The sequence below is a fragment of the Rhyacophila brunnea genome, unplaced genomic scaffold, assembly GCF_057557595.1.
Source record: "Rhyacophila brunnea isolate RB1 unplaced genomic scaffold, BYU_Rbru_1.0 scaffold_18, whole genome shotgun sequence".
Classification (NCBI taxonomy): domain Eukaryota; kingdom Metazoa; phylum Arthropoda; class Insecta; order Trichoptera; family Rhyacophilidae; genus Rhyacophila; species Rhyacophila brunnea.
The window spans coordinates 7,237,932-7,251,042 of NW_028232837.1; the positions used below are offsets into that span (position 1 = coordinate 7,237,932).

The following is a 13,111-nucleotide window of genomic DNA, read 5'->3' on the forward strand; positions in this document are numbered from 1 at the left end:
CTGTGGATAATACCTCATTGTGATATTTTATTTAAACAATTACAATCTAGAAACTCGGACTCGGTACCGTTAAAATGTTTTATTTGTGATTGTCTGTGAAAAGAATAAAATTTAACAATATAGAAACTTGTAAAGTGGTGTGTGATTTAATATTAAACCGAATGAAAGATAGTTTTGAATATAATAAACATTTGCTAGCTGCAAAACTTTTTATTCTAACATATTGTATTTTTGAAGAATACAAAATTAATTTTCCTGAGAATTATTTTTAAATGACCCTGGAATCATGACTTTTTAGATAAATTTTAACTTAGACGTGAATTATCAGTTATTTACAATAGGGACGATTTTAATAATTTAATGACATCATTTCCTCAACATGACGCGCAACATAAAGTCTACGTAATGCTGCAACATTGCGCACTGTCCCCTAACTTGTCCTTAATGTGACCCGAGACATGATGCATGCTATTGCTTCGCAAGAGAGTGCACGGGCCGCGTGTCTCTCCCGCGTCAGATGTTGGCGAGTGTAGACAGGTGCTCAACATGAGTCACTCTTGTTTCTCTTTGTAGTAAGTAGTTCCACACCCACCACTTTTTCTTTCTGTTACGTTTCCATAAACTACTCGATAGAATAAATATGTACGCAACACTGACCAACACAATCTCGGGTGACATTTCTGCGACAACTGATGTGAGTCCTGGTGTGTACAAGCAAAATGTTCCGCGACATCGTTGCCGAGATATCGACGTAGGAGCGTCATATCTCGCGACATGTTGCTCTATTTATCCCCTAGTAAATACGTGGCTTTAAAATCATTTGTACGATTCCGAAGACATCAGTGCAAAGTGAAAGGTGTTGATACCGCCTAAACCATGGCATCCTCAGAGGATCCAAGGCCATGAGGCCTGAATCCTCATTGGGCGGATTCATGCAGACATGATCAGATCGATTATGATACAGAAATTACTAGCCCGTAAGCAATATCGTTATTTCGAAAAAAATATGTCAAATCATGCATGGACTCAATATGGCGTCACCTGCGCAGTCGAATCTATTTCTGGGGTGCGCAGTGACAGATGGTTTAGCCAGCACGCACCGACGCATGCGCAAGATACCGCCCGGTCGCTTCGAGCGAGATTGCGAGGGAGATTATTCGTTGTTCTCTCTCGCCTCGCGTCGGCCGCTCGGAGCCGACGCACCTTCGTGAATTATTAAAAATTATTAAAATATTATGTTTCAGACTATTTAGACGCTGTATTCTTGACTAAATATATTCCGAAAATAAAAAGCCCTGTTCCCGCATGTCCCCGAAAGGAGAACCCAGCAAACCTAACCTAGACATTGCATCATCCCCCATCCTTCCGGAGGTGACAGTGTTTTTCAACTCTTAAAATGATTTTGGAGATTTCATGAAACAGAACGGCGCTTCGGTCATTTCGAGCCCTGTACACCGTGAATTTTTGTAATGTTTCTACCTTCCTTCAATTACCATAATATTCTAAATAGGGCTTGGACGAACAATTTACAATCAAGTCTCTTAATTAACCTTCCACGTTGTGGGGGCCCCATTTACTCTGTCGGGAGTAGAAGTAACGCGTGAAAGATTAATTATTAATACTACAATATATACCTACCGAATTTTTTAACCTACTTTAGGAGTTATTCCAGTGTTCAGAATCTGCTTATGTTACGTGTAATATTTGTAAGTTTATGTTTGCATTCAAATTGTAAATCATTGTTTCTTTTGTAAAATATTATTAGATTGTCTATGAAATTGGTTGAATGTTCTTTCTGTGATGTAGTATTAAGAATAGACCCAGTTGATTTTGTGATTATACATTATCTGTACAATAATAATGCATTTGTTATAATTCCATGTAGGTACTTGCATTTTTTTGATTCCTCCTGTCATAATCCTACATATTCAAGTATTCCCCAGTTTGTTCCCTTCTTTCATTCTGAGGATACAGATACAATACAGACAGAAAATCATCTAAAAATAAAGCCTTTAAAGATGACTCCAGAATGACAATTAATCTGTGCACATATTGACATTATAATATTGCGGTAAATGATCCAGATTTCCCCCTGATCCCCAAAACATCAAGGGGTGCACATTACTGGAGATGGCTCTTTGCAAAGAATGCTCACTATCCGAATGGGACTGGCTGGAGCAACATCCAACTTGATGCGGATTGTCTGGAAGTCACGACTGTACTACACTGTACACTAGGAAAATATATTACATTGTCCATTGGCCGAAAGGGAAGAGATGTTCAAGTCGGTCCAACCAGCTGTTGGGCGCATCGGGCTGTCTGACCTGGTTACCACAAAAGCCAATTTTGCTGCGCTTAACAAAATTGCGAATGTAAAGATGTCTTCACATATTGTTGTATGTCTGTATTGTTTTTTATACTATATTATATTTATTAATTAGAATCTTTTACGGTGACCTTCTCTACCATGGGCACTTTTCATTAGAAAGTCTCTGTAAAGTCAGTCAAAGCACACTTGAGTGCTTGGCGACCTCAGTCTTGGGTATCTGCTCCTGACACATTTCCAGGCGTAAAAAACTGCTGATGGCCTCGTGATATGTCCATTGAAGTTATTCTAGTAGTTTTTGAATAAATTTTAGGAAAGAAATAATGTGTACTATTAAAGTTAAAAATAATATCATATTTTATTGCTAAATATATACAATTTTGCAACTTTTAATCATACCGACCAGTTAAACTCAAATCAATGGTCATAAGTTGACACCTCGTAACTGACATTCAATATTTTCAATAGGGGGAATTAAAATGTTATAAAAATTCAGGTAATCAAATTAAACAAAAGTATATAAAATAGTTTTTCTATAACATTTTAACTCCCCCCTTTCAAAAATGTTAAAATGTCAGATACGAGGTGTCAACTTATGAGCATCAAGATGCTACCTATTCGACTTTTGCATTCTGACAATGCTGCTTTATGACAGTGGGTCATGGTACCTTATGAAGGCTCAAAGCAACCGTATACTGAGCTTCGAGCAGTGACATCCCGTGGGCGTAGGCAGGTTATGTGTTGCATATGGGCGGCGAATGGAGTGAACATTTTAGACTAATGGCAGTATTCCATGAAGCAGACGGTGCCATTGCTTCATTAGAAAGTATTGACATCTTTAAATAATCAAAGCATAAAAAATCCTGACAACATAATTAACTATTATTGTATTAATAATACATGTTGTTATGGCGGTTTACCACAGGCAAATTTTTCACAAGGGTAAAACCACTGTTTGAGAGTAGGTTTCGTGGAAATGCTCCAACTTTCAGTAGATGGTGTTTGTCAATTTAAGAATTTTGGTTTATTTGTCTGTTTAATATAGCTGAAAATAAATAATATGATAGTTAAGTAGGTAACCTAACGAATTTGCAGACAATTTGAAACGAAAGATGAAAGGGGATGGATGACACTTTGCCTACGGACGTCACTGGCTTCGAGCACGTCCTACCGATGACTCAAAAGAATTTCTACCTAGCTTGGAATCGGATGCTAGCGTCCTGTAAAACCACTAATTATCATCAGTGTATACGGCAGAGCTACAGTATGTCCTGGGAAGGTGCAAGAAGACTGGTGAACGACAGGGATTCTTAGAGCTGCCGTGTGATATCCACGGGGAAGGAGACAACCGGGCGCCACACTGTTGAATGAAATATATAGACGTTCGTTACGATTTTATACGGAAAGTAGATGAGGAATTTTAATCAGTTTCTATCTATTTAGTAGTTTTAAATCATCTTGCCCGTAACAACGTTTTCTATTGTGAATTGAGAATTATCATGCCTGAGGCTTTATATAAAAATAAAATAACTCTTTTCACGTTGGAATTTGGAGATATGCACAATTAAATCATTATTTAAGTGTGCATATTTAAATTCTCTACCGATAATTCACAAATGTCTATTTTCGAATTTCATTTGATTGTGTGGCGCCCAGTTGTCCCGGCGCTGAATCATCCAAGACCTGTATCCACGTGCTCTGAGGATCAAATATAACAATAATAAATTCTTCCGACCATGTCCGGTCCTAATAAGATCATATGGGCCTCCACAGAATTGAGGTTTGTATTAACAGGTTTTGTTTTTACGAGAAATGGATGTCAGCCACTAGCTCAATCTATTAGGTCCATACTCTGACTCATACACAAATTGAAAAACAATATGTGTACTTGCCAGACCCAGGATTCGAACCTGGGACTCACGACACTTAAGCCGCACGGCCATCGTATAATAAATAGCCATGAGAATAATACAAGGAATATAAATGAAATATATTATTGAAAATCGATTTTTTTTGTCTAAAAATATTTATTATTTTCAAATACAATTCACAAAAAAAAAAATGGTACATACCGACCATAAAACTTGTACCTACCGCCGATTAAGCAGCGACCTAATATACATAGTCGGAATATACTTACAACGCTGACTCAATGCTTATAATTACAACGCTGACTCAATGCTTATAATTATGTAAGTATTCATTTTATACAAGACTATGTACTATAAACATACTGCATTATCAGTTGTTCGATAATATGGGTTGAAAAGAAGAGAGTAGAAGGAACTTACAAAATAAAAATGTAAATTAGGTAGAGTTCATACAATTAGTTATGGCGTCCGGTTGATTACGGAAACGGGACCGTTTGACAGACAAATTTTAGTAATTTTATGGCCCGATCACCTGCCGAAGCCAAAGATTGCCGGACACTCGTCCATTACCAAGAAATCCTGAACACGAGAACTAAATGTATCTATGCAATATATTAATACAGACCTACAAACTTATCTAAAGAATGGATAAGGGGAGCCACAGTTGAAAACCACCCAATCAAGACTCGCAACTAGACAGAACCTGACATTCGAATGACGTTTTCAAAATCATATGATAGTCCGTAGTTCCATTTTTGACCGTTCTTTAGATAAGTTTGTAGGACTGTATAAGTTTTTTTGATCTACTGTTTTATACTTTATGTCAATATAAAAATTACGAATTGCAGTAGATACCTGATTAAATTATTATAAACTGAAATGGATACAATAATTACCTAGTGATTGTAAAAAATTAAATGTTGGAATTGGTGTACATATCTGGTCGTCAACGTAGGAACCTTTTGAGATTAGCATAGACAGCCTAATATTAGACAAGCATACATACACAAGGTCATACACTTAAAACAATTGTTTTTAACGAATATACATAATTTTAAAAGCAACAAATTTTAACAAATGGTCCTTACAATACTATCTGACGCGTTTTCCAAATTGAGTTACTATTGGCGATCGGCTTTTGTATTTTTAAATCAGCGTAGGTGCTATAGCTGTAGGATACCTATAGCATTGTGGTCAATGTGCATGGGCGCGAAACCTTTTGATACACCCCTGTTACAGGCGGGCTTCTCCCGGTGTAAAATAATCATTTAGTAGCTTAAGTCGAAACGTAACCCTGACCTCTAGAAACGGCTTCATAAAACATCTAATCTGATTCCTTGCTCAACCACGTAAGTATTTCTTTTTAATTTAAAAAGTAAAAATGATGATGGATGAAAGAGATAATTTTAAGACTAAATATAAGGATTTAAATATAATAAATTTTGCCGCGCATTGTGCGTGAAATCCTCGCGCGCCGGCGCCAGGGTCAGGCTCGTGATTCGCCGAATCAAAGATCACGCGATAAAATTTGGCCAATCACGAGAGTCCTTTTTTTTGCTGGATGGCGTCGGTACGAGGAATTTAAAAAGAAAGAAAAAAAGATGTTAGTAAGCGTCCCCTTTCCGATAGGTACGGACCTGACGACTACAACTGTAAAAATCCCAAATATAATTTGTAAAACTAAAAATTAAGAAAATATAAGAAGACCACGTTACGAGCACGAAAGACCGAGTTTTATTTATACTCCGACCGTTGAAATTTCTTTTTTTTGTGAATCCGGGGTTCGATGGACACCTGAGCTAGCCGCTGGAACCCCGGGGATCTCAATGGCGCCCTTGGCAACGTGAAGCTCGAAGAATCGCATGGATTCTTCCGAACCCGCGAAATAAAATTTACGCCCGCGAACGCTAAATAAAAGTTTACGATCCAGGAGCCGGAACAACCAAGAAATGGTTAACTAAAAAGCGGACTCCGACGTAACCCTTATCGAAGAAGAAGTGCTGTCTCCAACATCAAACCGGGAGGGCCCTCTGGTGTTCGAAGACAGTCCACATACGGAGCTGACCGCGCCTAGCGTCGTGCTGGAGACCGTAGCACCAGCGCGTCTCCAGTACGACGAATGGCTGCACAAATCCCACCTATGGAGACCAGACACATCATCGACGGTATCCAGCGAGGAGGGCTCGTAGAGGCCACGGCCCACTCACGACGAAAAACGGCGAGCAAAATGCCGATTTTCCTAGGGTATCACTAACATGTGTACCCTAGTCGACCACGGGATGTTCGGTGAGGAGAGAAAAAGGAAACGCGAGGCTAGGGAGCCTCACAAGAGGGCTGAGAAGGCGCGCAAGCTGAGATGAATCGAAGAAGCTGTACGGGCGCAGGCTCGACCACGAGGAGATGAAGCAGGACCAGTCGCCAACCCTCTAGTCAAGGGTGAACGCCGAGTTGCTGTTGGAAGTTTCAGTGTAAACAGTGTAGTTAAAAGTGAAGATAATAATCGTAAATATCCGGAAATTCTTCTAATTACGGATAAAAAGTTAATTAAGGACCCACTTTCTGAGCCCTATAATCTTAAGTTCGTTAGTAAGAAAAATGTACATTCTAGTTTTAAAAATAACGCTCCGCAAAGTGACGCCAATTCTTTCCGTTCAAATAAAGTAAATATGAATGAATTCGAAAACATTAACATTGAAAATCGCAAACAATTTTATAAACGGGAAAGACGATATTCTACAGTAGCGCGAAACCTGTTTCAAAGTTACGCCGTGTTAATAATTTGAATCCAAAGAGAAACGAGGAAAATAGTACACTACCGTCCCTATTATTTCTTTACAAATTACCAATCGTAAATTTAACACAGCGAAAACGGAACGGGAATAATAAGGCGTCACTCGACAAAGTGTTAGTTGTTATGTTAAATTTTAATAATAAGTTAAAATTAGGTATAAAAGGATGAAAGTAGAGATTGTATGCTTGTGATAAAAAAAAAAAAAAAAATGAGTCAATAAGCCGTAAATTTCTCAACGGGGTTTCAATAATAAAAAAAAAAATAATAATAATAAAACGTGAGAGGCACCGTAAATCGGCGCGGCGCGCCTTTGGAATAGGATGTCGGGCGCGTAAAACGAAACAACAATTTTTTTTTAAATAAAATGGGTTTCACTAAAAATAAAGTTAACTACACAGTTTTAAGTGTACTGATTCAGAAATAAATATAATGAGAGGGTGGAATATTTCAATTTTTAATATCAATGTGATTTATACAGTCAATACAATGTTGCAAAATAATTATGGGTATTAGGGTAAAATATTAAATGTGATAGTAAGTACCATAAGTACAATGGGAAGATTTTATATAAAATTAGTAGCTATTTAATGTATGGGGTAGGAGCAATTAATAAAGTAAACTCGAATAAATTTAAAGTACAGGAAGTCTAATGAACGAATAAATTACTAAAGAAAGAGAAAGAATAAATACAGATGAAGACAATTTGGAAGCACAAAGGGAGCCACCTCTCGAAGTAAGCGCATCCAAAGGCAGCGTAGCCGAAAATTCATGATACCAAAGCTTGATGGTGTGGAGAGTGCGCACTCTCCTTTCTCGCGCAGGTTCATGGAGAGACTAGGGACGTGACGCCTGAAAGATATCGTGAAACAACAAGAGGTACCTCCGAAGTGTAACCATCAAAGAAAAAAAGGGAAAGGGAAAAGGATACTTATTGTAAACATCCATCCTATTACCTGTGGGAGAGCCGTGCCGCCGTCAACGAGCCTGGCCGTTGTACCGCTATACGATGCCTTGCCCGCAGTAATAGGAACAGATGGAGACACAGTACCTGTCCATCTATGAGGTGATACTCCAGAGACCAGCAGATCAGTGGAAAACTTTCCACAGGAAGATATCCGCTGCTCGGAACGAGCCTGGCTCAATAGTAACGCCACTACCACGCCCTGGTTGCAAAGGCAGACGACGCCAAACAAGGTACGGTCCTATTGCACCAGAAGAAGAAAAACGTAACACGAAATAATAATTCCGAACGAGGGCCAAACGTCTACAAATGTAGCCTCTCGGAATACAAAAAAACTGGACAGCCCAAGAGTCAAAGACTGCAGCTCCACGACCCCTCCGCTGACTAATAAAAACGAATAAAATAACAAGAAAACCTAATTAAAACAAAGTAACACAAAATAAATGTACTACACTGAAATTAAATCAAACTCTGACCTATCCAAAAGTATCGCGAAAGCATTGCTTTGAGCTGAAAATAATAATCCAAAATAAATATAGAAAATAATAAAAATAGAGCTAAAGTATAGAGTTTCATGTTAGAATAGTTAGATTGTAGTTGAATTCTTTTATAAACTGTTTATCATGCCATGTACTTAACGGATGAACAAGGAATTGGATGGGTGGCCGATGAGATCAGGGCGTACCTTTCGACTTTAATCCAGATGGGGCGAATGATACACCCCTGTTACAGGCGGGCTTCTCCCGGTGTAAAATAATCATTTAGTAGCTTAAGTCGAAACGTAACCCTGACCTCTAGAAACGGCTTCATAAAACATCTAATCTGATTCCTTGCTCAACCACGTAAGTATTTCTTTTTAATTTAAAAAGTAAAAATGATGATGGATGAAAGAGATAATTTTAAGACTAAATATAAGGATTTAAATATAATAAATTTTGCCGCGCATTGTGCGTGAAATCCTCGCGCGCCGGCGCCAGGGTCAGGCTCGTGATTCGCCGAATCAAAGATCACGCGATAAAATTTGGCCAATCACGAGAGTCCTTTTTTTTGCTGGATGGCGTCGGTACGAGGAATTTAAAAAGAAAGAAAAAAAGATGTTAGTAAGCGTCCCCTTTCCGATAGGTACGGACCTGACGACTACAACTGTAAAAATCCCAAATATAATTTGTAAAACTAAAAATTAAGAAAATATAAGAAGACCACGTTACGAGCACGAAAGACCGAGTTTTATTTATACTCCGACCGTTGAAATTTCTTTTTTTTGTGAATCCGGGGTTCGATGGACACCTGAGCTAGCCGCTGGAACCCCGGGGATCTCACTTTCTATTGGTTATATATTTTCAAAATTATGTATGTTCAATAAGTATAATTTCAAGTACTTAAATATGAACATTTTATATTAATTTAGGAGTGCGCCGCATTTTCAGCATTTATGGACCGCACACCACTGCCGTTCACCATTTATTACAATAGAGCCCCTGTGTCATTCATTTTATTTTTGTGTTATAAAGTCGCAACAATGTGATCAGACATGTACACCAGTTTCAACAGGCTCAAAAAAGACAATTAAAGTAAAAATAATATATATTCCATATTAGGTACATAAATTATGTACTTCTGTACATATCTTACGATATCTTAACACTATTTATGGATTGTACATGTGCCAAACAGCAGAAAACAATGTTTACTTGAATGGGGGTATATTTTCCTTTTCCATTTGTTGGAACATTAATTTGACGTATGTGATTCAGCACAGTATATCAATCCATAGTTTATGAAACCGATTCCATATTATGAATGTGCAATCAATAGGGTAAATGACAATAACCCCCTGTATAAAAAAATCCCATACAATCAAAATACCCCCACTTGAAATTTCCGTAGTTTAAATTAAGAATAATAAAGATAGAGATTTCAATATTTAAGTATTTCATTTTTTCCCCTCTTTCCAACGGCGATTTTCTTTGACGCAGATGACGCGCAGCAAATGATTTAAAAGGGGGCCTCGAAACAGTTCAAACCAGTCATACAATTAGTATGTTCAACCAAAATCTTAAATTGTTATTTTAATGTGGTCAGTCAGTCAGTGCACCACTAAAAGAGCAGATGGTAGTATAATTTTGAATTTGTATCCATATGTTAAATATTTTGTTATGATCATTTTAAAACATTTTTTTTGTTAAATAAACTATTGTGTCAATCGTTTTGTTTCAATATTTTATTTAAAGAGTTTTAATTTTAATGTGGGGGCTTTTTGATACAGGGGATTATTGATAGGGGTTAATGTCCGTAAGTTAATTTATTTTCCATAGAACCCATATTTAGTATGTAGCTATCTCTTCATGTACCTAGCATTTTTCCAGTTTACAATGAATTAAGAATACATATGTTTTTAACATACGCACTACGCAGTATCTATACACTCAGAACAAAGTAGGTAATTAAATCTACATTCATCATTAAATTTAGAATATCTACATGTTCTTAAAATATAAAATTGTCTTCACATCACTGAATTATTGCAGTTCTAATGAGTTACCGCGCTTAGCGGTTCTGCTTTTATACTGGCGAGATCCAATCTGCTGTCAATTGAGTCGTCTATTTGTCCAACAATGGCTACATTATCTCCTCTGATGATGTGAAGCCCCAAGACTACCTGCGCGATGCCAGAAGTCGAAGAGAACACTCTTTCGTGCGATTCGTCCAGGATTATGTTGATGGTTTGATCGAAGCCTTTCAGCGTGCCAATGAAGTTCCTGCCGTCAGATGTGATAATAGAGACAGTGTGGTTGACGAACGACTCCAATCCTGATGCCATTTTTATTTCTTACGACAAAACAACGCAGGGTAGATTGATTATTTGAATTAATTTTCAAATTTAACCTCACAAAGAAGTAAAGATAAACAGCGCTTCGATGACAGCTGTGAGCGGTATAGATTGTCTATGGCAAACAGTTTTGCCATCAGTGTTGCCATATCTTAAAAGTGGAATTATAGTACCAGTGTTGCCATGTCTACTGAAATTTCAGTAGATTAACTGAAATTTTTGTCTTGAAAAGAAGATATTATGATATTTGTGATGAATAAAAGTCACTTTTTACATGATTTTTTAAAAGATACTTGTGAGATTATGTCAATATGCACGCTTTCACCAAACACAATCGTTAAATTTCATACATTTTTGTCAATCTACTGATATTTTGAAGAAAAAATCAAAAAATCTACTGAATGTTGAAAGTTTTAGTTGGCAACACTGTATAGTACAGTGCCTCGAAAATTATAGTATTTCGGCAACAAATATAGTACGCGTTGAGTGATCAATAATTTTATACATTTTCAAAAAATTAAACGTGAGGTAATTAACGTCTCGTTTATTTAGACAAAATTTCCGCCGGAGGGTAATTAACGTCTTGTTTTTTTTAGACAGAATATCCATGAAGGGTAATTGACATCTCGTTTTTTATGACAAAATTCAAATGTTAAGTCAGTGGTTTCCAAACTTTACGTTACTACGCCACCCTTTTAAAACAATCTAATCTTGGCGCCTCCCCCCTTTTATTTCACTAAATCAATTTTTACATTTACAAAATTCTACGTGTGAATTATCATCAATCGCACACAATCACATCAAATTGCACGTTGACACATAGGTATATTATAAAATGTTAATATCCTGTAACCGAAACAGTGCCGCAGGCGACTTTTTTTACTAATAGAACGAACTTGTGGTGTGTGTTTATCTTACTTAACTGGTCGATCCGCTACACCGGGCCCCAGGCTGGAGCCCTGTCAGCTGCTCTCTTGTGGGGGCCATGCACAATAGTATAGAAATGAGGTATAATAAAATTAGTCTCCATATCTTCATACAGGTTTGCAAACAACCTAACTTTTATAGTACTGTTTTGTTATGTAGTTTATAACTAGCTGCCATTTTATAGACTATGCACTTGCAAACTGCAAACTTGTGGCTAAATTATTGTGTTAAAATTTTCGCGCCTCCGTTTCCCAGTTTGGAAATTTCTGTGTTAAGTAATTAACGTTACCGTTTTTTAGACATGGGGATTATTTTTTTTGCTTCTCATGGATTATTTCGGCGTTGTTTTTCTTCTATTGGCAACTTTTTTTCCAATTTCTCAAAATTATAGTATTTTGGGCGTACTATACCTGTTTTATATCGTACATAGTACGCAGACGAAAATTATAGTACAAATACTATAATTATAGTACGGTTGGCACCACTGGTTGCCATCTTTTTAAGGTGGAATAGTATTTGAAATTATAGTATTTGGGGAAAAAATATAGTACGCGTTGTCATCACTGTTGAAAATGTATAGGTTTATTATTGTTTCTCAGAAAAAATAGGTAACGAAAAATTTGAGAAACTCCGAGACCTCTTTTTATTTAGGTATCTCTTCCGACCAAAAATGCTTACCGAAGAATTCAAGAAATTTCATTTAAACCAGTCATTCGTTTTTCGAGCATTTTTTTTTTCAAGTTCTCCAAATCTTCATTTCGGAATTATAGTACTTTGCACCAATTTTTAAAATATCGAAATTTTTGTACTTTTTACATATTTTTTCCGATACCTATTCAAAATTGTTACCTATAGTATTTTGGGCGTACTATACCTGTTTTATATCGTACATAGTACGCGAACCAAAATTATAGTACAAATACTATAAATATAGTACGGTTGGCAACACTGATTGACGAACTAAAAATATCGCAATAATTGACAATAATAGTATGTCATACGAACAATAATTATTATTGTTCGTACATTGTCTATGGTTTAGTAATAATTTAATAATCAAACTAAACTGTAATGTTCGATTCGGTTTCAAGAGTCCAGTCCAATGTTGCCGTGTCTACTGAATTTTTGTGATATTTTTGACCTGATATTTTATGTGAATATACTGATATCCGGGGAAAAAACGAGCCGTCTTTTGAAAATTGGTAATTTGCGGCCCGTGGCGAAATTTTTCTCGTTTAAATTGAGAAACAGAAATCTACTGATATTTTGTCGAATCTACTGAATTTTTTCCCACATCTACTGAAATTTCAAATTTTAACTTGGCAGCACTGGTCAGTAACTCATGGTAAGTATATTAGTCTATGCTCATGGTCATGAGATGGTCATGGTAAAGTATATTAGTCTA

General features: G+C 36.8%; 1 protein-coding gene across 1 annotated transcript; it reads right to left on the reverse strand.

Annotated features, from left to right (window-relative positions):
* Nucleotides 1-4,340: 4,340 nt before the first annotated feature.
* On the reverse strand, nucleotides 4,341-10,917 carry LOC147073155 (U6 snRNA-associated Sm-like protein LSm8). Its single transcript, XM_085945201.1, has 2 exons — nucleotides 9,270-10,917; nucleotides 4,341-5,413 (listed from the first exon to the last, which is right to left on the reverse strand). Exon 1 carries the CDS (start codon nucleotides 10,768-10,770, stop codon nucleotides 10,480-10,482), a length of 291 nt encoding a protein of 96 aa, XP_085801327.1. The 5' UTR covers nucleotides 10,771-10,917; the 3' UTR covers nucleotides 4,341-5,413; nucleotides 9,270-10,479.
* Between the last annotated feature and the right edge of the window lie 2,194 nt (nucleotides 10,918-13,111).

What these genes read in the sequence shown, in the direction of transcription:
- LOC147073155 (XM_085945201.1), bottom strand. Translation starts at nt 10,770, where the DNA reads ATGGCATCAGGATTGGAGTCGTTCGTCAACCACACTGTCTCTATTATC.